The 23,247-nt window shown below is 52.5% G+C and overlaps 2 protein-coding genes across 5 annotated transcripts; both read left to right on the forward strand.

Moving 5' to 3' along the window:
* The first annotated feature begins 2,058 nt into the window (after nt 1-2,058).
* Nucleotides 2,059-11,459, forward strand: RNPS1 (RNA binding protein with serine rich domain 1). 3 transcript variants are annotated; one of them, XM_089896363.1, is made up of 9 exons: nt 2,059-2,164; nt 5,156-5,343; nt 5,573-5,728; nt 6,387-6,578; nt 6,767-6,869; nt 7,176-7,329; nt 9,210-9,329; nt 9,790-9,931; nt 10,532-11,459. In XM_089896363.1, the coding sequence occupies exons 2-9, from the start codon at nt 5,273-5,275 to the stop codon at nt 10,629-10,631; spliced, it is 1,038 nt and encodes a 345-aa protein (XP_089752489.1). In that variant the 5' UTR covers nt 2,059-2,164; nt 5,156-5,272; the 3' UTR covers nt 10,632-11,459. The 3 variants fall into 3 exon arrangements, with proteins under 3 accessions (XP_089752489.1, XP_022450262.1, XP_089752490.1); XM_089896364.1 differs by lacking the exon at nt 2,059-2,164 and adding an exon at nt 2,373-2,556; XM_022594554.3 differs by lacking the exon at nt 9,210-9,329 and having other exon boundaries at nt 2,060-2,164.
* ECI1 (enoyl-CoA delta isomerase 1) lies at nt 11,407-22,349 on the forward strand. Of its 2 annotated transcripts, none has more exons than XM_089896369.1 (7): nt 11,407-11,518; nt 12,839-12,952; nt 15,631-15,758; nt 19,360-19,506; nt 20,312-20,433; nt 20,545-20,723; nt 22,084-22,349. In XM_089896369.1, exons 3-7 carry the CDS (start codon nt 15,642-15,644, stop codon nt 22,248-22,250), a joined length of 732 nt encoding a protein of 243 aa, XP_089752495.1. In that variant the 5' UTR covers nt 11,407-11,518; nt 12,839-12,952; nt 15,631-15,641; the 3' UTR covers nt 22,251-22,349. The 2 variants fall into 2 exon arrangements, with proteins under 2 accessions (XP_089752495.1, XP_022450271.1); XM_022594563.3 differs by lacking the exon at nt 11,407-11,518 and adding an exon at nt 11,570-12,744.
* The last annotated feature ends 898 nt before the right edge of the window (nt 22,350-23,247 follow it).

Genomic DNA, 23,247 nt, shown 5'->3' on the forward strand with positions numbered 1-23,247 from the left:
AAATTTAATACGAAATGTGTTAAAATTTATATGCGTGCCAAATTCTACTACTTTAGAGCGTTAACAACAACAAAAAAACTGAAGGGGGGACTTCCCTGGTGGTCCAGTGTTTAAGACTCCATGCTTCCACTGCAGGGGGCATGGGTTCGATTCCTGGTCAGGGCACTAAGGATCCTGCATGCTGTGTGGCAGCAGCCAAAAAACCGAAACCAGAAGGGGCTATCCGCCCAGCTGGCTGTGTCCCCATCCTCCTTTTGCCACAGTGGGGATCATGGGCTTGCCCCATCCCCACCTAGAGTGTCACTGTGTCCCTGGGCAAAGGCTCTGGATTTGGGGCCTTTCGGGCACACACTGACGTGGCCCTGAATATGTGGGGCTCCAATGTGCTGCCGTGGCCTCCTCACAGACTTCCGTGTGCTGCAGGCCTGGCTCATCAAGGCCACACCATCCCCAACACCGACCCTCTGGGTCTCTTCACTGATGCACGGCCAGGGATACCCTTCTGTTCCACTTATGCCTCCATTAGTGGCCATGGCAGATGTGACAGTGATGCAGAGATAAAGGCCCCCTCCTCCCCAAATCTAAATGCAAAGGGAGAACCAGACCCAGACTGACTCTGCCTGCCAACCCCCACCTCCAGGAGTGTGTTGGTGCCTAGGCAGAGAGGATGCAAAAGGCAGGCTGCTCCTCCAGGACTCTCTTTTGTCCCCAACTTCTCAGACACTCCTCGGCCCAGGGTGAGGTGTTAGGGGCACACTTGACACCCTGGACAGGGCCAGAGGAACTGGATGAAGGAAAGGAGTCACTATCCACTGGCTGGGAAAACCACATGGAGCAGAAAGCAATGACCTGCAGACTACAAACATAGGTATACCCATCCATCAGGGCCACTAAGGCTCATCCTGGACTCTCCTGTCCTTTCCCCTGACATTTCATCCATCTCCAAGCCTCATTGGTTCCTCCCCCCACCAAATCAGCACCTTGGATCTGTTCCCCTCTCTTCCTTGGGACACCCACCTGTTCACACGGCGTCTGGGACGGGGGTGCGCCTTCCCTGCCCCCAACTAACAGTCACGCAGTTTTGACTGCTTACCAGGCACAGCGCGGGAGAAAGAGGGACACAGCGGTAAACAAACCTGCAAGCCCTGATGCCCTCAGCGCCGGTTTTACTCCGACAGCCTCCTGCCTGGTCCTGGGCCTCTAACCCTCACCCTCCTGCCTTCGCCAGAAGGCTCTGACAGTGCCTCCCCGCCTGCACCGACCACCGGCCAGGGGATGACGCCATGGCGCTGTATATTGCACATCTTCCCCGTTCTGTCCAACGCTAAACTCCACCTTCCTAGCCGCGGCTTCTTCCAGCGAGCCTCCGCGCATTCGCACCAGCTGTTCCCTCTGCCGGGCGCGCCCTTCCACTCGGGTCTCAGCTGCAGTGACACCTCCTCGGAAGCGCCTCCCTTTCTGCACATTATCTTCTACCCTGCAGTTTGCTGCCCGTGCGTTCTGGCTGCACAACCCCGTCTTGCCCACCAGGCCGAATTCCGCTGGCGCAGAAGCTGAGTCTACACGGTAACCCCTCACACCACTAGTGGTAATCGCAAGAACCCATCCCCGCAATGGGCCCGGCCCGCTGAGCCGCCTCTGCCATGCGGGTCCCCACGGCCTGCCGCCAAAGGCCGCAGCACCTGCACACCCCTCCCCTAACCCCGCCGCCCGGCCTCTCCCAGCGCGAAGCTGCGGGCTCTGGAGCCAAGCGCCTTGGCCTGCCGGGAGGCACGCCGCGAGCCCGGTGCGCACGCGCACGGGTAGGGGCGGGGCCGCGGCCCCCTTAACCCGCTCCGCGCCGGCCCGCGAGCTGCCCACACAAAAGTCCTCCCTGCCCCAGAGAGCTGCCAGCTTGCCGACCCCATGAGGGGTGCAGCTAGCCCGGGGCAGCCCCAGTCGCCCCTCCAGAGAGGGAGACAGAGTATAAGCGCCCCGACGCGTCTCTCCCCAAAAAGGCCTTGGCCCTTTAACCCTCTCCTCGCTCGCAGTCATTGGCTGAGGCGGTCTACGTCATCGCTGCGCGCCGGACGAGGGTGCCTTCCCGCTCCCTAATCCTGACGCCAGAGCGGCGCCCGCCTCAGAAGCTGAGGAGAGCGAGCGGAGGTCGTGGCGGCGGGAAGATGTAAGTAGGGGGAATCCGACCCCATCCAAGCTTCAGGGGCCGCCCGCCAGGCTCGGCGGGGCGCATCGTGGAGCCGGCCTGCTCCCCGGCCACGCGGTGACAACGGCGGCCTAGCGGCGCGGCACAGGGTTTGAGAATAAAGAGTGTGGCCCGGGGCGGGCTGAGTGGGAGGCGCCGAGGCCGCGGCCCGGAAGTGGTCGGGGCCGCGGCGGGCGGAAGGGCGCCCTCGCTTCGTCCGCTCTGCGGCGGGCCCAGTGAGGCCCCCGGAATTCGGAGCAGCCGGGAACTCGGCCTCCGCCCTCGGGGCCTTCTCGCCGGGCTGGAGACCCAGGCCCGCAACGCCGGGCCCTACCCTGGAAGTGTTCGCGGCCCGGCGCCTGGACTGGGGAGTTGTGAGTGAACGCGGACGGTGGGCGGCGAGATCGCGTGTGGGGCCGGTGCCGGTGGGTGCGGAGTTGCTTTGTGGGATGCCCTGGGTGACCGACTGACCCTCCCTTCGAAGCCGTTAATTCAAACATCGACTCCACGAACGTTTGCCAGGTTCCTGTGTGCCGTTCTCGGTGCTAGTCCTTGGGGATAGGCCCCTAACGTCTTGGAGCTCAGTTTGACGGGTAACCCCAGAAGGGAGGATACGGGAAGGTTAAAATCGATGGAGGAGAGGCATGGCTTTTTCTCTTTGTTATTTCGTATGAATTGTGCCTAAAATGTACTTTTAAATGGGGAAGGTGCTCTGAAGATGTGAGCTGAAACGCCATCTACTCGAGATTTAACTAATTGTTCTCTCCTCTCTCTGGCTGTTGGACGCGCACCTTTCCGGAGGATGGGGGAGGTAATCAAGGTCCTGTGCTGTTACCTGAACTTGTGTAAACAGAGAACCTCAACCTTTGCTTTCTAGTACTCAGGCCACGCCCAGCAAAGCGTTCACTTACTCTGTGGTTCTTAATTTTTTAGTGTTTTAAGAATAACCGGTGGTGCTTGTTTTCACAAAGTACATTAGGGCAGATGTTTAGGACGACGGTGGGGTCCAGGAATCTGCATTCTGGGCCAATTGAACAATAAGGTAGCCATTGGCCACACGTGGCTGTTGAGTACTTGAAATATACCTAGTTCAAATTGAGGTGTTTCAAAGACTTGGTATGGGGAGGTGTAGATGTTTTATTAATGAATTTGTATACTGATTGGTGAAAAGCTAATACTTGGTGTGTAGCATGTCAAATAAATATATTACTAATAGTTAACTTTATCTGTTAACCAAGCTTTTTGTAATGCAGCTACTAGAAAATTTTAGAGTACTCTTGTAGCTGGCACTCTTTCTATTGGACAGTGCTGCTCTTGGTGACCCTAATAGGGGCAGTCCAGGGACCCCTGTTGAGCATTCAGAGACTGTGTGTGACTTTAGAGTCAAGAGTTTATGTGGGAGAAGAGCCTCCAGAGCCTCTCTTCTAACATTAGCTAACGTTTATTGAGCCTTAACTAGGTGCCAAATTAACTCCTTTATGGGTTAATTTGGTTTATGTCCCTGATAACTATGAGGTGTAGGAACTGTCTGTGTCACTGTACTGCTGATGAGAACTTGAGGCTCAGAAAGGTTAAGTGATTTGTCCAAGGTCACACAACAGAGCTTTGAATCAAACCCAGGCAGGCTGACTCCAGACTCTTAACCATTGAATTATACTCACTGATTGTCCAAGGACACTAACCTTGTCCAATGTTGCCTGCTGGGTGTCTATAGTACCTTATTATTTTAAGACAAAACATCTTAAAAAATTTTATAGTCCTGGAAAAGAGCAGCAAAAGTGACATTCTGTTTTGTGCTTTCACTTGCATGTCCAAAGCTGGGTACTCTTTTCTTCAGTCAGAATGTTTATCTAGCATTTTGGCAGCACTATTCACGTGGAAACAGGATCCCGATTGGTGTGCTGTGTCCAAGTTACTTACAGGAAGGTGAGCTAGAGGTAGTTGAGGCTGACATCCCGAGATCTTTGCTTGCAACTCAAGCAGATTGTACAAAACCTCACTGGAAATACTAAAGACAACAGTCCCGAGGAAACAGGGCACATAATTAATTGTTTGTTCTTGAGTAATATTTACTAATGCTCGTTCACTGAGTACATGGCAGTCCAGGCACTTGGCTAAACCCTTACATGTGGTAACTCATCCAATTCCAATGTCTACTTTTTTCCCTCCAACATTTTATTTTTGAAAAAATGTGAACATACAGAAAAGCTGAAAAAAATTTGTGCAGTGAATAGCCACGTCACCACCACCTAGATTCTACATGATACATTTCTGTTAACATTTGCTTTATTTATATCTAGCCACCCATCAATCTTATTTTTTCTTGCATTTCAAAGTAAGTTGCAGACTTTGGTATACTTCCCCCCAACACTTTCATATGCATATCATTAACATTAGTCAGTGTTTACAATAACTACTCTTTAACAGCTTATTTTACTGCTTTTTAAATGTTCATGGGGAACGTTTCATTTGTTTGTGTTTGGGTATTAAATGTTTTGATGCCGGTACCAGTCACTTTTGAAATGGTTTTTGCTTCCAGTCACATCATATATTCAATGTATCCTACAAAGATTACAGCAATGAAACAAGAAATCTAATCCTATCAGTTGGGTTTTTCTCTGTTCTGCATGCAAATGTGGTGCTGTAGTATTTCTAAAGGACTGTGGAGGGCTCATCATCAAACTTAAGAATGAAAAACGGGTATTGTACCGCCTGTAAAATAACAGGACACCACCATCCACACCGTTCCTTAAGAAAAAGACAAGCTGAGGTGACGGTTCTACCTGTGCCTCCTGTGGGGGCGGGATTTCCCCCCCTGAGGAAACAGTGCTGGTCCCCCGTGTGTTCCTGGCTTTGTGGATGCTTGCTGCTTACTGTGTTCCTTGCTGCCTTCTCCTGTGCTCAGCTTTTGACTGCAAAGTAGATATGTTGCCTTGCCAATTTACTCTGTAAATCCTTTTATCTTGTTATTAGGCTGCACTTTGGCGTAAATTGCAATCGATTAGGGATCGTTTCTCAGACTCAAGTTAGAAGTGAGAGTTCAGATAAGTGAGGCCGCCATTGCTGCTTTGAACACCTCAGAAGGGGAGAATGGATTTATCAGGAGTGAAAAAGAAGAGCTTGCTAGGAGTCAAAGAAAATAATAAAAAGTCCAGCACTAGGTAATCCTTCTGTTAGATTTTTCTAGTGCTACTTTGGGGGTGCTCATTGCTAGGGACCCTCAGAAAGGGGAAAATTGGAAATGTCTTGAATTTTACAGTGAAAGTGTCCTAAGCCACAGATATTTTGCCCTGTGATTGCCTGGGATTTGTGTAGCCCTTTGGGGTTGTGCTGTTGTTTCAGGGTTCAGTTAAAGGGGCATGTAATCTCATACTCTTTCTCACTATCCAGGGCTCCTTCTCCTACCAAACGCAAAGACCGCTCTGATGAGAAGTCCAAGGATCGCTCTAAAGATAAGGGGGCCACCAAGGAGTCAAGCGAGAAGGATCGTGGCAGGGATAAAACTCGAAAGAGACGCAGCGCTTCCAGTGGTAGCAGCAGCACCAGGTGGGGCTGACGGGTTAGAGCATTGCCAGGGCCTCGCGTCCATAGCCGTGTCCCTCTTCCTTCCCAAAGAGCCTGCAGAGTGCTCTGTCTTCTTATAAGGGAACACACTCAGATTTTTAATAGAGACTCTAATTTACGGCAAACTGGTTGGGTTTGCTCTGATTATATACAGAGGATGGTGTTGGGATTCTTTCTTTTCTGGAGATGTTAAGGAATGGGACATCTTGGGGTATGCTTTTCTGTCAAGTGCTTTTGATTTGGAGTTGTGCTTGGATTGCCCTAGCCTGGAGCTTCCTTTTCCTTCTGTTGAAAACCAGCCTATGTTAGTCAGTAGCTGCCTTCCAAGCTGAGTTGGTGGCTCTGACTTGCCAGGCTCCTCCTTTACCTCCCAGTAGGCAAGGCTTCTGTGTAGGTTGGAAGCAGCTCATTCTTTCTTCCCTATCACTGCACAACATGTATGCTGTTTTCTGTCCCTACCAAGGGCTTTGGCTTAGGGCAGGGATCGGAGGAGGTCAGTGTTTGCCCCGCTGGGGAAAGCAGTGGGGTTTGAAAATACGAGGCCAGCGGTTCATCTTGGGAGCATGTGCAGGCTTGTCTGTTCAGTGAAGAAATGCTGCTCCCACCACTTGTCTGTGACCCCCTCCCTCTTGCCCCTCAGGTCTCGGTCCAGCTCTACCTCCAGCTCAGGCTCCAGCACCAGCACAGGCTCCAGCAGCGGATCCAGCTCATCTTCAGCATCAAGCCGCTCAGGAAGTTCCAGCACATCCCGCAGCTCCAGCTCCAGCAGCTCCTCTGGCTCACCGAGTCCTTCTCGGCGCAGACATGACAACAGGCGGCGTTCCCGCTCGAAGTGAGCTCCCTTCCAGCACCACTTCTCCACCCGGGAGTAATTGGCTTGAGGGCTCTCCCCCAAACCTGTGAATTACCTGGGGACCTAAATTAACAAACCGGGGGCTGTAAAGTTACCGTAGTTATTATAAAAATAGACCAAAAAAGGAGTTTTACTGTCTTAATAGGATTTTTTGTTTTTTCAATCAGATCCAAACCACCCAAAAGAGATGAAAAGGAAAGGAAAAGGCGGAGCCCTTCCCCTAAACCCACCAAAGTGCACATTGGAAGGCTCACCAGGAATGTGACCAAGGTGAGGAATCCTGTTTCTGTCCAGTGGACAGTGGGGTGTGTCTCTTTTGCAAATTTTCAAAGTGGAAAGCTGGAGAAGCAAGCCTCTGCCAGAAGGTGAACTTAGAATGTAGCATTTCGGAGGGCTGACTTGGTGGTGCATGACCAAGTAGAGCACTGGTTAATTCATTTTAATGGAATATATTATACGTATGTGTTTAGGAGATTTACCCCCAGGTGCCAAGGTTGTAGTCATTGTGTAGTGGGTTCTCTGACTCTTACACAAGTGATTAGTGGGTGAGCATTAGTGACCCTTCTTTCTCCCTAGGATCATATCATGGAGATATTCTCCACCTATGGGAAAATTAAAATGATTGACATGCCTGTAGAAAGGATGCACCCCCATCTGTCTAAAGGCTATGCATATGTGGAGTTTGAGAATCCAGATGAGGCCGAGAAGGCGCTGAAGCACATGGACGGAGGTGAGTTAAGCCCTGCCAGCTCCGCTCTGAACCCCTGTTTCTTTGTCCCCTGTCCACGACCGGCTACCCACCACGCATAGTGTGTTTAAAACCAACTTTCAACCTGGCTGCATGTAAGAATCTCCCTGGGGCTCTTTCAAGATTCCAGTTCTTACTCAGTGGGCGTGTGTTTACCAAAAACATGTTTTGTGGAGCATGGTTCTTGAAAAAAAATTCATCAAATATGAATATCAATCAAAGTTTAAGGATCAGATGAACAGTTCCCCCCCGCAAGGAGTATATTATGAATATAACGAAGCATCATTTTTATATGGAAATGTTTTCTTTAATCCTCTCTGAGTCATTCTCTCTCTCTCTCTCTCTCTCTCTCTCTCTCTCTTTTTTCTTTGGCTGCATTGGGTCTTCGTTGCTGTGCACGGGCTTCTCATTGCGTTGGCTTCTCTTGTTGCGGAGCACGGGCTCAGTAGTGGTGACTCGCAGACTCTAGAGCGCAGGCTCAGTAGTTGTGGCACATGGGCTTAGTTGCTCTGCGACATGTGGGATCTTCCTGGACCAAGGCTCAAACCCATGTCCCCTGCATTGGCAGGCGGATTCTTAACCACTGCGCCACTAGGGAAGTCCTGAATCATTTTCTCTTTTGCTAACATTTCAGCATTTTTAGGATAACTTCGCTGAATTCACAAATTTTACCCATTTCCCATAGCCACTTTTTATTGGGTAGAATGATTTGTCAACCTTTGAACGCTTGTGAATAGCTTCAATTTCCTGCATTTGAAGGAAAATGGGATTTGTCTGTGCCCCAGCTCACTGCTGCTGTACTCTAAGCAGCTGGAGCTGAGCCGGGACTGCCCACAGCACTGTGTGGCCTGCCAGGCCAAGTGGGAAGGAGATTCTGAACCCCTTACAATCTTGGCATCCTTGGAGGCCCTCTTATACATTTGATAAATAGCCTCACAGGTCTTTGGCCCTTGAGCTCTGGTAGAGTTTGTATACTACAAAATTTTCCTTGGTACTGAGGTACAACTCTTTCAATCTACTTAAATCCCTCTGGAGTGTTTTATGAGTTAAGCATAAACTATGATCCATCCCTCTGCACACTTCAGCTCTTGGCTTTGTTGAGTCACACCTTTGTTTTAGAGACTGTTGATCTTGTGTATTTGATAGAGTCTGAGTACTTGCTAAAAATTTGGGAGACTTGGGCACGTTCAGGATGTGTGTGATTATAAATATTCCACGTTTTCTTAAGATTCTGGTAGGACTTTGTGTGTGTATTGTGCTGTGCACCACTGAATGGAACAGCTCCACACTGTCTCCAGAAAGAAAGTGGGGGGGGGGGGGCTTTGCCTTTACTGGTAGCTAGCCAGAGGATGACTTTGCCTCTGTTGTTACATAGTCAGTGCCTGTGAAATCCCTGACTTGGACTGGCTTTTGGCCATAGGCCAGGGCCACCTTAAGCCGTGTTTACTTAAATTGAGCCTTTCAAGTATGTTGCGAACATAGGTCCAAATTCCTGAGTCACCTTAATACCTCAGAAGTTCCCTTGAAAGTAGGAGCTGAGAAGATAGAAGACCCTCCACCCTTTGGGGGTACATGGGCTGTGCTTGGTCCCCTGAGCAGTCCCTGGACTGGATCCGGGTGCCTTATCCCCTGGGATTCTTGGGTCTGTGCCTCAGTGTCCTTTGCTCTTTTCTTTCCCTGAGGTCCTGCAGTTTCCTTGTGCCTCCATTCTGAGCTGCCTCCCCTTGCCGTTCTACGATTTCATTCACACGTGGTTTTAGTACTTGCTGCACGTGGACTCACCTCCCTGAGGCACTTTTTTCAAACTCTTTAGACAGACTTGACAACTCCTGAACATCCTTTCATTTTGTTCCCCACCCCAGAAGTCCCTTCTTCCTCTCAGGCCCCACCTCTCAGGAGATCACAGATCATCCAAAACCCTGGTGCTGATCATCCTTCACCCCACCCCTGGGCTTGCTCACCTGATCCATCACCAAGCTCCGGTGATTATACCTCCCTGTTATCCCTTGAGTTCTTATGTTTCACCCCCATCTCAGTCCTGCCAAAGCCCCCTGCCAGGTCTCCTCACTGCAGTGCCCCCTTCACATTGCTCTTAAGAAGGAAGTTCAAGTGCAACACCACCTTCCAGCTCAGGGCGGGAGCATAGCTCTTCCCCTCACTTAGCAAATTCCAGGCTGTTCTTTAGGTGTTGACTTGGATGGTGCTTCCCGTGGAAGGCTATCCCAATGCACTAAGATTAGGTTCCCTGCTTCCTGGTAGTTTTCTTTATGAAACCTCCAATAACAGTAATTATGAGGTTCTTTCTGTGACCAGAGTAGTTTGTCTTTGTCCCCCCAGGCTCCTCTCTGTCTCACTCACCATGGTATGCCCATAGCTGGCATTGGGCCTGGCCCAGGGTAGGTGCTTGTTAGATATTTTGTGACTTTATCCTTTTTTCAACAGGACAAATCGATGGCCAGGAGATCACTGCCACTGCTGTGCTGGCCCCCTGGCCTCGGCCACCCCCCAGGCGATTCAGCCCTCCCAGGAGAATGCTGCCACCACCTCCCATGTGGCGCAGGTCACCCCCACGGATGAGGAGAAGGTGAATCACTTCGGAGTCTCACAGGGGACTGATTAGGGACAGTTTCCGTTTATCTTATTTACAAACATAAAGTTAGGATGATGACTTTGGGACTTAGTCCAGCCCTGCCTGTCCCCTGTGCCTCATGATGGGGGTGGGAAAGCAGCATTGGCATAGGCAGCCTTCAGAGCTCATCGTGTTCTTTCCAGCTGGGGAAAGGAAGAGCTGCCTGATTGAGGGACCCTCGGCAGGTGTGGCCCCTCCCCTCCCTCCATGAGAAAACCGGAAGGGTCGGAGGAGTAGGGGAGAGGCTAACAACACCCTTGGCAGAGGCCAGTGTCAGGCCATCCTCTGCTAGTGGTGTCAAGCTGCACTTTGCACAGCCCTCGAAGAAGAGGAGAGTGCCTGGGGTCATGCCTTTGGTCTCCAGAACATTTGTGTGTCTCCCAAGGGTTCTGTGTCAGTGACATCCAAAGGGAGCTGTCCTGACTGGAGTGTTGGAGTGTGAAGCTGTGTAGAATTGTTCCCGAAAGAAGGCAGCTTTACCCCTGTGATTCCAGATGCGGAGCTGCTCCTGGGGCATGGGTTTCGTGTCTGATGTGGTTTCTCCTCTTCCCACAGGTCACGTTCCCCTCGGCGCAGGTCCCCCGTGCGCCGGCGATCCCGCTCCCCTGGCCGCCGCCGCCACAGGAGCCGCTCCAGCTCCAACTCCTCCCGATAAGCAGGGCCACCGAAGCTCTGCCCTGTGACTTGTATACCATCCAACTTACTTTTGTCACTTTTCTAGCAGAAGGAGGATTGGTAGGAAAGAAATCCCTCACTCGGGCAGGCTTCGAAGGTGAAGGCAGTAATTGCTACATTTCCCCTGGCGGCAGAGTTCCGGCTGCAGGAGTGTTGTTGGTTTGGGGTCGTGCTTATGATGATGCCCTCCGGTTTTCTGGCTAGAAAGCTTCCACATTTCTAGTTCCTGAGAGTCAGTTTAGTGGCAAAGCCAGCAGGGATGAGCAGGGGGCTCCAGGCGGTGGTACAGCCCCAGCCTGGGAGCATGTTTTCCCATTCCACAGATGACGTGGGGTCCATCTGGTGGGCTGGTCGTGCCCTAACCTGTTGGCCTGCAGGGTCCCACAGGAAAGGGTGTGCTTTTACGCAGCTGCCATTCCTGTTAGCCTGGCCCTGCTCCCCTGCTTGAGTCCTCTTCTGACCTCTAGGGCCAAATACCCAAAATGGTTCTTTTCACGTGTACTCATGTGCGTGCACACACACACACAGACAAACCCACGTCTCCCTTTCTCTCTGAAACTGGTAAGTTGAGAGCCAGCTCTGTCCGGTCATCACAGAACCCCCCGTTGTGTTGGTATTCATGGTGGTCGTGCAGGTTACTTTGGCAACGTGTACATTGCTTTTTTGGCTTTTATTGTACAGTCAGTACTATACATTTTCTGTTTTTAGTTTTGTAACTTTGTAGCATTTTAGATAATATTGTGTTTGTACTTTGTTGTGTAGAGAAAAGAATTGTGTTGAATAAACCTAGGATTAGAGTGCAGCTCGAGTGTTGGGTTCGCTGCCTCCTTCCTGTCCCTTGGCCCCAAAGGCAGCTTCAGTTGTGAGGTAATTAAACATGATTGTCTAAAAAATGTTTTGGTTTCATTCCCAAAGTCACAGCTCCAAAACCTCTCAACCAGAAAAACACTGGAAGTGTTTATGAGTGTTGGGCTGCTCCTTGGCTAGACACATTTTAGAAAGAGGTGTTTTTTGTTTTTCTTTTTTGGCCACGCCATACAGCATGCAGGATATTAGTTCCCTAATCAGGGATCAAACCTCCGCCCCCTGCACTGGGAGTGCTGAGTCTTTAACCACTGGACCACCAGGGAAGTCCCAGAAAGAGGTGTTTTATCACCTTTATATTACAGGAGCTTTGAATTCTGCCTGACCAGAAATGTGGATTTCATTTGCTGCTGCTATTTTAGGTGACCATGGAAAAACTATTTTCCACTTCAAAAACTGGTTTGTTCCACAAGGAACAATTGAAAACACTTAAGATGTTACAAAAACAAGTCTCAGTTGCCCCCCCCCCCCGTACTTGACCCTTGGCCCTTACTGTGTCCAGTGTTCAAACTGAATGGTCAGAACAGTGTTCAGGCAGGATCAAGTAAATACAAACACGAGATGTCTCCTTCCCCTTCCTTGTGGGGAGCGCTGCAGTCCCACAGTGGTGTGAGGGCACCTCACCCCTTGGGGAAGGTGAAGGGTCAGTTCTTAGTCACCAGGCTATGCTGCCCCACGCCTGTGGCTAAACCACCAGCTGAGATTCCTGGTCCCCCCCCACAGGCAGGAGGCGGAGTTCACACTGGCCCCCATCAGCACCCCCTCTAGCATCCTTTCCAGTGCCCACAGCTCTGCTAACGGCTCTGCGGGGCCGCAAGCTGCCGGGGTCCCCACAGTCCCTGACTACCACTCAGTTCACAACCCTCTCCGGGACTCGCACACTCCGTGACTTACGTGTGGTTCCGGGCCTGGGCGGCTCGATCTTTGCGTGGTGGCGCAGCTGTGGGTCGTGGGGAGCACGGCGTCTGGCCTGTCCGGGCTTCCCTACCGACGACCCTTCACCCCGCAGCCCCAGCGTCCTGCTCAGCTAAGCCCGAGGCTCCGCCCGCTCGGGCCTCCCACCGCGGCCTTGGCCGGGTGCAGCCCCCGCCTCCCGGAGGAGAGGCCTAGGCCCTGGGGGCGGGGCGGGCGGCAAGGCCACACCCCGGCGCCGCGACCCCGACCCAGTGCGGTCAAGATGGCGCTGGCGGCAGGAACGAGCGTCTTGTTGCGTGCCCTGCTCCGCCCGTGTGCGTGACCGGGGGTGGCGGCCGGGTTGGGCAGGGGCCTGGGGAGGGGGGCAGGGGCGCGGCAGGCTAACGGGCCTCGCGCTGCCCTCCGCAGGGGCCTTGCTCCGGGGCGCGACCATCCGGCGGACGGAGCCGACGGCCGGCAGCGGGGACAGCGCGCGGCGTTTCGGGACCCAGCGGGTGCTGGTGGAGCCGGACGCAGCCTCAGGTAAGCGCCCGGAGCGCGGTCTCCCGAGCGCCCGGCTGTGGGGAAAGAGGGGGGCGCTGGCAGCAGAGCGGGCTTCACTGGGCAGTGCGTTTGATCTCCTCCAGCTCCAGGCCCAGACCTGGAATCCAGACTCGGGAGAACGCTCGAATTTCTAAAGGCCACGGGATAAAGCCCAATTTTAAAGGCAGTTTCTGTTGAGTTCAAAGCTTAAGGGTCATCAGTCTAGGTGTTTTCGCCCCCCAGTTCATTATGAAGATAAAAATATTTCAGTTTTTCAAGTTTGGGGCATGTGCTCCTTAGCTGTTAAATTGGGAACTAAAATAATTGGAAGTATTTCAGAATAAAATATTTTAATTTTTCTTAATACTCCCAAGTGGCACAGAACCCAGCAGATATTTTTTTAATTAAAGCCAGGAGCCACAAGTGAAGTCACTCCTACCCACTCCCATCAGAACACCTCCTAAAAGTCTCCAAGGGGGATTTTAAAAAGATAGAAAAAGCACTTTTGAAAGAGAAACCAGTGCTTTCTCTACCAGAGGGCACTTCAGAGCTGGGTCCTGAGCAGGCTTGACATTGGAGACGTGCAGTGTCAGATTTTAGGACAAGCTGTCTCATGACCTCCCAGCTCCTGGCCTCAGCCTTTCAAGATGCCTCCCATCCCCAGTCCACTCTGGCTTGGCAGGGAGCCAAGCTCCTCCCCAAATGGGGCTACAGTCTCAGCCCCCCAGAGCCCCCCAGACACGCACAGGTTGTGCATCGCTGCCTGTGCCTGGACTGCTGTCAGGGCACCCACCGTGTTCCTTGGTTCAGTTCTCTAGTTTAGCTCCTCTCTGGGTTGGGGGCTGCCCGAGCCAGGTGATGAGGGGCTCAACTACGAGTCCAACAAAAACCTGAGTTTCTGAAAGGATCGTTTCTGTGACAGATTTGAATATATATCAAAACTTGAATAAAACACATTTTTAAAGTATTGAAGTAGGTGGTGGTGGTTGCACAAGATAGTGAATATACCTAATACCACTTAGTTGTACACTTAAAAATGGTTTGAATGGTAGACTTTCTTTTATGTAAACAAGTAAGAAAAAAATTATCAGTGAGACAATTTTTTACCAAAGTGCTTTCCCACCCCACCATGGAAGAACTCGCTAGCTTCACCGGCTTATTGTGGTAGAAGGTTGAGTTTGAGGTCAGAAAGCCAGGCTTGGTTCTGTCCTCACTGCCAGACCTGGGTAATCTTCAGGCATCTTGAGGCTTGGAGGAATTAATGGAATAAAAGTACTTTTTTAAATGTTTTCATTTGAGACTTCCCTGGTGACTCAGTGGTTAAGCATTTGCCTGCCAATGCTGGGGACACGGGTTCAATCCCTGGTCTGGGAAGATCCCACATGCTGTGGAGCAACTAAACCTGTGTGCCACAACTACTCTGAGCCTGTGCTCTAGAGCCCATGTGCCACAACTACTGAAGCCCATGTGCCTAGAGCCCATGCTCCGCAACAAGAGAAGCCACCGCAATGAGAAGCCCACACACACACCGCAACAAAGAGTAGCCCCTGCTCGCCACAACTAGAGAAGAGCCTGCGCACAGCAACAAAGACCCAATGCTGCCAAAAATAAAATAAATTTTAAAGAAAGAAAATTACCTCTGAAACAAGTTTGGGGAGCTCACTTCTGAAAGTTTTGATTGCTTCTTATTTTTACATGTACATACCTGTAGCCAGTTAATAATTACCTCTTCCTCATAAATCATAGGTCTCAAAAGAGTCTCCTTGCCTTCAGGACTTAATTCTCATTCCTAGAGAATGGTTTGTGTTGACTATCCAGAGATTTCCAAGGCCTTGACCAGGGAAATGTACCCTAAGTGAACGGTGGCATTTCTAAAGCCCTTGGGGTCTGCCCTTGGGCCAGGCAGTGAGAACAGATGGCCCCAGCCGGCCCAGGCCCGCAGCTGCACTGTCCACAAGGGCAGGCCCTGCCACTCCTGCTTTCCCTGCTGCTGGCAGTATAAATGAATAGATGGAGTGTTTAAGAACATCTGACCCCTGATATTCTTACCCTCAATCCTTAAACAAGCATGAACCAGCGGCCCCCACTGGCGTTCCTCCTTGCCCATCTGGTTTAGTGTTTGCTCACTTACTCAAGAAACTAAGGCCATTTCTTACTCCCCTGAGGATGTAGGACTTACATCTGGGAGAAGAAGATCAACAAAAATTTGTACATTAATGTTCACAGCAGTATTACAATGGCCAAAAGGTGGAACTAACCCAAGTGTCCATCAGCAGGTGAATGGATAAGCAAAACATGCTGTACACAGTTAATGGAACGTTATTTGATCTTAAGAAGGAATGAAGCACTGACACATGCTACTACATAAATGAACCTTGAAAACAGTAAATGAAGACAGACACAAAAGGTCACATATGATTCCACTTATATGAAATGTCCACAATTGGCAAATCCATAGGAACAGGAAGGAGATTACTGATTGCCAGGGGCTGGAACAGGAAGAATGGTAACTGCTGATGGGTACAGGGTTCCCTTTCTTATAAGGTATATGAATCTCACCTCAATTTAAAAAACCCAAAATCTGTGTAGCTTCCCATGGCCTGGTTGAGGGTGCAGGGTAGTTGGGGATATCTTTCCAATGTTGGGTATGAGTTTTGTCCTTTTCATTTTCAAACTAGGGGTCGCCGTGATGAAGTTCAAGAACCCCCCAGTGAACAGCCTCAGCCTAGAGCTGCTGACAGAGTTCATTATCAGCCTGGAGAAGCTGGAGAATGACAAGACCTTCCGAGGTGTCATCCTGACTTCGGTGGGTGCTCCTTAGCTCCCCCAAGGCCCCAAGTTCTCAGGTCGAAGTCCAGACTCGGGAGCCCTCCTACACACTTCACATGGTGGAGAAAACCCAGGCGGCTCAGGTGTGGGTGCCACCACAAAGGGCTTCCAGGGGTTGCAGTCCTGGGTGTGGGGGCTCGAGGGGGCCGTGCCATGGGCAGCTGGTTCTCCCGCAGGAGGCTGATCCTTAGTTCCCAGGCCATCTCCCAGGTCATGCGGTTGTGGAGCCAGACCTGGGGCAAGCCTCGGCCCTCCACGCCCAGGGCCAGGATGTAGGTGAGGGCAGGTGACGTTTCTGCAGGATACCCTTGAGGCCATTCGACCTCACGAAGGGTGGACCCTGTGCAAACTTGGCAACAGCTTCCTGGGGACCCACCCAGGCCGGCCCCAGTGACAGTGCCCATCCCAAAAGCTGTGCCCTCCATTCCCGTCTGGGCAGGTCCTAGAGTTGAGGTCTCAGAGGGCAGGCTTTTCCCTTCTGAATTCTCGAGGGGAATGGGAACGGCAGCATTTCCCCTACAAGCCAGCAAATGCTGGTAACAACAGGACTTTGTTGGGTCAGGAAGAGCACTGGGGTTGCCTTTCAAGTTAGAAGGAGCCACAGACAGCATGAGCATCCCCCAAAGCTAAGTGCCACGATACTAGAGACCAATGGGAACACCTTGGCCCTGCCGTCATTAAAGGTGCAGGAAGCAGACGGTCACAGCCTGCTTCCTGCACCTTTTAGGCCAAGGTTTGGAAGGTCCACTGTGGGCTCGCACCTACTTCCTTAAACCCTCAGGTTGTCCTGGGGTGGCCTGGAGTTGCAGCTCTGGAGAGCCTGGCTGCCTCTGACGAGGGGACCCATCACTGTGCTGGAGGCACAGACCAGCAGGGAACCCTCAGGGGCTGGCCTGATGCACGCACCCAGTGCGTCCCGTGAAGCTGGGGTTTGCAGAGCCAAGCCTTGCCCCATCCCATGGGAGTGAGATGACCTTATTGTTCCAAGGGTAGGACTGATACTGGGTGTAGATCATTTGAGGGAACTTTCTAACCTGCCTAGAGATGCTGAAATTGCCTAGGAACTTTTCACCCTGGATAATTCCTGAAACCTAGAGATGCTGAAATTGCCTAGGAACTTTTCACCCTGGATAATTCCTGAAAATACTCCATTTAAGGTGTCATTTCTTGGCCTGACGTTTTCTTTATTATGCTCTGAAAATGAGAGAATTGCGTGTTACCAGAGATAGGACCTTTAGAATGAAAGAGGGGAAGACCTGTCACTTGTCCAGGCCCCCAGCCCCTGTGCTCTGGGGACAGGGAGCCAGCATTTGTCCCTCCGGAGCCTGCGTTCTCCTTGTGACAGTGTCCTCCCCTCCAGCAATGTGTCTGCGCCTCGTGTTCTGTATCAAGTTCCTCCTGTGTACGTAGCACAAGGCCTGGCCCAAAGTGGGTCCTCAGCAAATGTTTTGGGAGGACTTGTGTTAGTTGGGGCCACCTTAACGAAGGACCACCAACGGGTAGCAGTGGGGCAGAACAACAGAAATGTATTCCCTCACAGTCTGGAGGCCACAGGTTCAAAATCAAGGTGTCAACAGGGCCAATCACATCTAGAGGCCATGGGGGAGAATCCTTTGCTTCTGCCAGCTTCGGGGGGCCCCTGGGTTCCTGTACTTGTCTCCACGTGGCCGTCTGCCCTGTCTCTGTGTCCAAATCCTCCTCAGAAGGACACCAGTCAAAGGATTTAGGACCCCCATACTCCGGTACGGCCTCATCTTAACTTGATCTCATCTGCAAAGACGCCATTTCTGAATAAGGTCACATTCTCGGGTACTGGGGTGAGGACTTGACCTTGTCTTCTTCGGTGACACAGTTCGGCCCACTACAGATACGTTGCTGAATCACAGAAATCACGGAAATAGGCCAACCCACATCCGTTTTCATCTGTCTGGCAGAGGCCATCCCCAGCTGGGATTAATGTGTTCGCTTCTCTCGCATCCAGAATAGAGTTCTTTGCCTTTGCTTCCCTCCAGCGCCAGGACTGTGGGCAAGTGCTGTCAGCCCCTTCCAGCTTCTGTGCTGAGAAAATGAATTGGGGAGGCAGTGAGGAGGGCGGAGCCAGGAGCTCATGGTGGGAAGAGATTAAGGAGGAAGGCTGAAAAGCTGAATGTCAGTCCTGCCACATCTTCAGAGCAGGAGCAGCTCCATCCCCCTGCCGTCCCACCCCCCCACCCCCAACAGGCGCTGGCTCACGGGTCCCTGCTCAGGCCTGTGAGACAGCAGGACGTGGTGTACCGACCACCAGTCTTCCCATCCCTGTGGGGCCTTTTTAGTGACAGGAGTGGAACACGTTCCACGTAAACAAAAGGCCAGCCTGCTGGTATCAGTGCACACACAGGCACGTGTGTATATGAGAAACAAGGGGCTGCATCTATGCCCTGCACTGCAACTTGCTTTTGCCGCTTAATATAAGGATGTAGAGGACTTCGAGTGTGGCTGCCCCTCCTCACAGACACTGCAGGCAGGGGAGGGGGTTCGGACGTTGCTGCAGCAGCACATGGTGACCGCGGCCAGTGCTGGTTAGTGATCAGCAACCCCAGGTGCGGTGTTCTCGGTTGAGGGCTGGGGAGCTGCCCCTCCCCTGGCCTGCATTCTTGACAGAGCACCCAGAACCTGGTGCCCATGCCCAGAAGCACCTTCTGCCTTGGTCTGCACTCCCCACCCCCACTTCAGCGGTTGTGTTGGGGCCTGGGGCGTCCACACAGGACACACGTGCCTTACAGATCCTTCCCCAGGCTTATGTCTCACGTGTGACAGCCCAGGGCAGAGGTCTGTCTTCTTTTTTTTAAAAAAAGCTAACTGCATGATGACCAGACTGCAGCCATGACATAAGTTGGTCCATCTTTTTTTTTTTTTTAAACAGAAACCATTTTATTTTATTTATTTACTTTTGGCTGCGTTGAGTCTTAGTTGCAGCACGCGGGATCTTTCATTGCGGTGCACGGGCTTAGTTGCCTGCGGCCTGTGGGATCTTAGTTCCCCCGACCAGGGATCGAACCCACATCCCCTGCACTGGAAGGCAGATTCTTAACCACTGGACCACCAGGGGATTCCCAAGGTCTGTCTTCTTGACTGCTCACCACTCCCTCCTTCCCTGGCCGGGTCCTGACAGCTCTTTCTGGCCTGCACCGGAGTCTGCAGTTTGCTTTTGGGGTGCATCAGAATGTGTGTCCCCTCCGACTGTCAGGAGTCCTCCCCCGCCCCTGAGTTCCTCTGCCCGGGATGAGTACAGAGGTATGCACAGAGTCCGGTGTGTTTATGTCCCTGGGGGAGCACCTGGCCCTGCTGCCTTTTCTTCCAGTTTGAAGCTGGAAAGGGAAGAATATCCCAGGATGCAGAAGGAACAGAGTCTAAGGGAGGTCCAGGCTGCCTCCCTGGAGCCCCCAGCTCTGGGCTCCTGGGGGCAGCATCCTGCTGCCCGAGCATGACCTCAGTTCCCCTGTCTCTTGAGCACCTGTGGTCTCCCTGGGCCCTGGGGCTGTGTTGGCACTGTGGGGCAGACTCTGACGGGGCCCCTGCCCACCCCCCCACCTCCCCAGGACTGCCCCAGGGTCTTCTCCGCAGGCCTGGACCTGACGGAGATGTGCGGGAAGAACCCGGCCCACTACGCCGAGTACTGGAAGGCGGTGCAGGAGCTGTGGCTGCGGCTGTACCTATCCAACCTGGTGCTGATCGCCGCCATCAATGTGAGTGTCCCCGCTCCCGAGGGGCCTCCATGGCTCGCTGCGGGCCAGCCCTTAGGGTGGGGGTGGATGTGGCCCTGCCCTCAAAAAGCCCTCAGAGAGGCAGGGGGCAGTCGGGAGACCCTCAGGGGTGTACAGGTCAGCTTGCCATTACAGACCAGGTGAAGGGGGGGGCCTAGGGGTGGGGCTGGGGGGGACTTGCTCACTGAGGTGGGGGTGAGTGTGGGGGCAGAAACCAGGGCCCATGGTCGGCGTGGTCCAGCAGGAGGGTTATGAGGGTGGGGGCAAGTGGGGGATCAGATCTACATTTTGGGAATATCACTTTGGCCTAACCTAGGGAAGGCAGGGGTGGGGCTAAGGCCAGAGAGGTGCCAGGAGGGCCTGAGCTGGGTGGAGAGGAGGGATGGCCAGAGTCAGGAAGACTCCATGGGGTGTGGTGGCCGCTGACGGCCTCTGTTTGGGGCAGTGGATGTGTGAGATGAGGGCAGGTGAGGTCGGGCCTCGGAGGACCTCCTACTGGAGGAGAGGAGAGGCCGCTTGCTGCCCTGACATGTGCGTGAGAAAAGAGGGGGTGTTCTGGGCCTGAGCGCTGGCCACCCTGCCAGTGCCCGCGGCCTCAGGCTGATGGGCAAGCCGGAGCCCATTGTGCGCACACCCCCAGACAGTGTTGGTACAGCATCCTGGAGGCTGGAGGCACCCAAGAGCTCACGGCCACCTGAGGCCCTTCCTTGGGACCCTGGCTCTCTGGAAGATGACCGGAACCAGCCACAGCAGCACCCAGAGCCCGTTGGTCCTGCTTCCCCTGCAGGGAGCCTGCCCGGCCGGAGGCTGCCTTATCTCCCTCACCTGCGACTACCGGATCCTGGCTGACAACCCCAAGTACCTCATTGGGCTGAACGAGACCCTGCTGGGCATCGTCGCCCCCTTCTGGTAAGACCGGGGGCTGCACCCACACTCCACCAGACCCGGGGCTGAGCCCCCCACCCCCACCCCCATCCCCCAGGAGCCCTGAGCCCACCGTGAGTGGGTGTATGCTTCCAGGTTCAAAGACACCCTTGTGAACACCATTGGGCACCGTGCCTCAGAGCAGGCCCTGCAGCTGGGGTTGCTCTTTCTGCCAGCAGAGGCCCTCCAGGTGGGCCTGGTGGACCAGGTGGTGCCTGAGGACCAGGTGCTGAGCACAGCGCTCTCGGTGATGGCCCGGTGGATGGCCATTCCAGGTGAGGGGCGTGGGGGGCAACAGCTGTGGGTACCGGTGGGCAAGTAGAGAGCCCCGTCCCCTCCCCAGCCTGGAGCTTCTGGTGAGACAGGAGGTTCTCAAGCAATTCACAAATGAGCCATTCACAATAGCAGACTGACCTAGTGTCTTGAGGCTGATGTAACAAATTACCACAAGGGGGAGTTGCGGGGCAGGGGGGTGCTTAAAACAAGGGAAATGCATTGTCTCTCAGTCTGGAGGCCAGAAGTCTAAAATCGGTGTGGGCAGGCCCTTGCTCCTGCCAGAGGCTCTGGGGGAGGCTCCTTCCTGCCTCTTTCAGTTTTGGGGGCTCCAGGCATCCTTGGCTGTGGCTGCGTCACTCCCATCCCTGCTGTGTCTTCACATGACCTTCTCCCACAGTGTGTCTCTATATCTCAGAGCTCCCTCTCCTTTTACGGACACCTGTCCCTGGATTTAGGGCCCACCCTGAATCCAAGATGATCTCAGTTACACCTGCAAAGACCTTTTTCCAAGTAAGGTCTCTTGCAGATACTTTTTTGGGGTCCACTGTTCAACCCACTACACAGACAACTGGAAACAGCTTGTGTGCCTGTGTATAGAAATAGGGCTGCTTGGGACTTCTCTGGTGGTCCAGTGGTTAAGACTGCCTGCTTCCACTGCAGGGAGTGCAGGTTCGATCCCTGGTCAGGGAACTAAGATCCCACATGCAATGTGGCCAAAAAAAAGAAAGAAATAGGGCTGCTTATATCAACTATGGTAGAAACCAGGGATCAGCAGGCTGTCTGTGAAGAGCCAGGGAGATTTTCGGCTTTGTTGGTCACATGGTCTCTGCCATAACGCCAGAGCAGGAGGGCGGACTTAGAGCACGTGAACTAACAAGCGTGTCTGTGTTCCAATAAAACCAGGCCACCGAATTCTGAATTTCATGTAATTTTCACGTATCACAAAATATTACCCTTTTAAAATTTTTTCCATCTATATAAAAATGTAAATACCATTCTTGGCTCTTGAGCTCTGGGGGGCCAGGTTTGCCGATGCCTGACACAGACAAATGCCTGAATACCGTGCAGCCATTAATTATGTTGTAAAAGAGTATGTAGTGACATGGAAAGTATTGCCGACAATATAGTTGAGGGAAAATAACAGGTTAAAAAGGCAACTTTCACAATATCATCCTGTATGATTTTAAAGGAAATCGATGGACAGTAGGGAACAGGTGGCTTTCATTTTCTTCTCTTTGCTCACTTGAATTTTCTAAGTTTTCTACCGGAGTTTCAGTTGGAACTCTCTTGGAAAGCTTGGGAATACCACTGTCCCAGAGCAGAGCATGGGTTTTCACAGGTGGGACCCATCTTCTTTAGATCACGCTCGACAGCTGACCAAGAACATGATGCGAAAGACCACGGTAGATCGCCTGGTGAAGCAGCGCGACGCGGACATCCAGAACTTTGTCAGTTTCATCTCCAGAGACTCCATCCAGAAGTCCCTGCAGATGTACTTAGAAAAGCTCAAACAAAAGAAAGGCTAAGGGCTGGGCTGCCCATGCAGGGTTTTTAGCCGTTTGCACCCTTCTGGGGGCCCTATGGTTCCAAGGGATTTAAAGAAGGTGTTTTCCAATTTAAAAGTACTTTTAGCTCTTTGTTTTGCTCATCTCCCTAAAAGGCCTGTTCCTTGTAGCCATAGTCCTAAGGCCTGTTACCACTCACGAGTACCCTTTGTGCCTGGCAGGTGGGCAGATGGGCACAGCTGGCAAGCAGTGTCTTGATTTGGGAATCATAAACTGGTAGATGGCACCCTTCTGGACCTCAGCGATGTCACTGTTGAGTGTCTCCTCTCCCAGAGCAGAATAAAGTCCTTGAGTTTCCCATCCCTGGCTGGTGGGATGCCTGACTGCTGGAGGCATAAGGCCAGGTAGTTGTGGGCCCTGGCAAGCCACACAAGAAAAGGAAAAGGGAAAAGCCCTTGGGCTGCCATGGTTTTTTGTTTGGATGGAAAGCCTGTATAAATTTCAGAGAAATTGGGTGACTTGGAGAGGGAGGAGGGAGGCATTTTACATTACAGGTGTCCTAAATCTGACTTTAGAAAGATCTAACAAGAAAAGCTTGTTCAGATTCTTGAAACAAAGGTTTTTCCCTCCCATACAATTCAGGCCAGTTAAATCCTGCCAAAGGTGAGACGCTTCGAAAACCAGAAACCTCATCAGGCCCCTGTCATTTACACTGTGTACCCCAGTTCTCCTTGTTCCCAATCCTCAGGTGATGGGTTTACTCAGGGTGCAGGCCACTGTCCTCCCTGCTGAGTCCTTGCCCAGCCCAGGGCTCCTGAGGAAGAAGCTACCAGGAAGGCACCTTTGAAGGGGCTGTACCACCGTGAGCTGTTCAGGTTCTGTGGACAGGACCTTAACCCAACCTGCCTGCTCACCAGTGAGGAGGCTCTCCACATGTCCCAGCGCCGCCAGCCGGCTGGTTGCAGGGGGCCAGCCTTCTTGACTTCCCCCCCCCCGCCAACTGCAGTGCTGGGTAGGA

This window comes from Delphinapterus leucas, chromosome 15, assembly GCF_059928025.1.
Source record: "Delphinapterus leucas isolate spDelLeu-1000000601 "Yukka" chromosome 15, BTC_Dleu_Yukka2, whole genome shotgun sequence".
NCBI lineage: Eukaryota > Metazoa > Chordata > Mammalia > Artiodactyla > Monodontidae > Delphinapterus > Delphinapterus leucas.

Bases quoted from the DNA above. Each gene is read 5' to 3' on its own strand.
- RNPS1 (XM_089896363.1), top strand. From the start codon at position 5,273: ATGGATTTATCAGGAGTGAAAAAGAAGAGCTTGCTAGGAGTCAAAGAA. The intron at 5,344-5,572 runs GTAATCCTTCTG...CTCACTATCCAG, and splicing joins AATAAAAAGTCCAGCACTAG to GGCTCCTTCTCCTACCAAAC. The intron at 6,579-6,766 runs GTGAGCTCCCTT...TTTTTCAATCAG, and splicing joins AGGCGGCGTTCCCGCTCGAA to ATCCAAACCACCCAAAAGAG.
- ECI1 (XM_022594563.3), top strand. From the start codon at position 12,693: ATGGCGCTGGCGGCAGGAACGAGCGTCTTGTTGCGTGCCCTGCTCCGC. The intron at 12,745-12,838 runs GTGCGTGACCGG...TGCCCTCCGCAG, and splicing joins GCGTGCCCTGCTCCGCCCGT to GGGCCTTGCTCCGGGGCGCG. The intron at 19,507-20,311 runs GTGAGTGTCCCC...CTTCCCCTGCAG, and splicing joins TGCTGATCGCCGCCATCAAT to GGAGCCTGCCCGGCCGGAGG.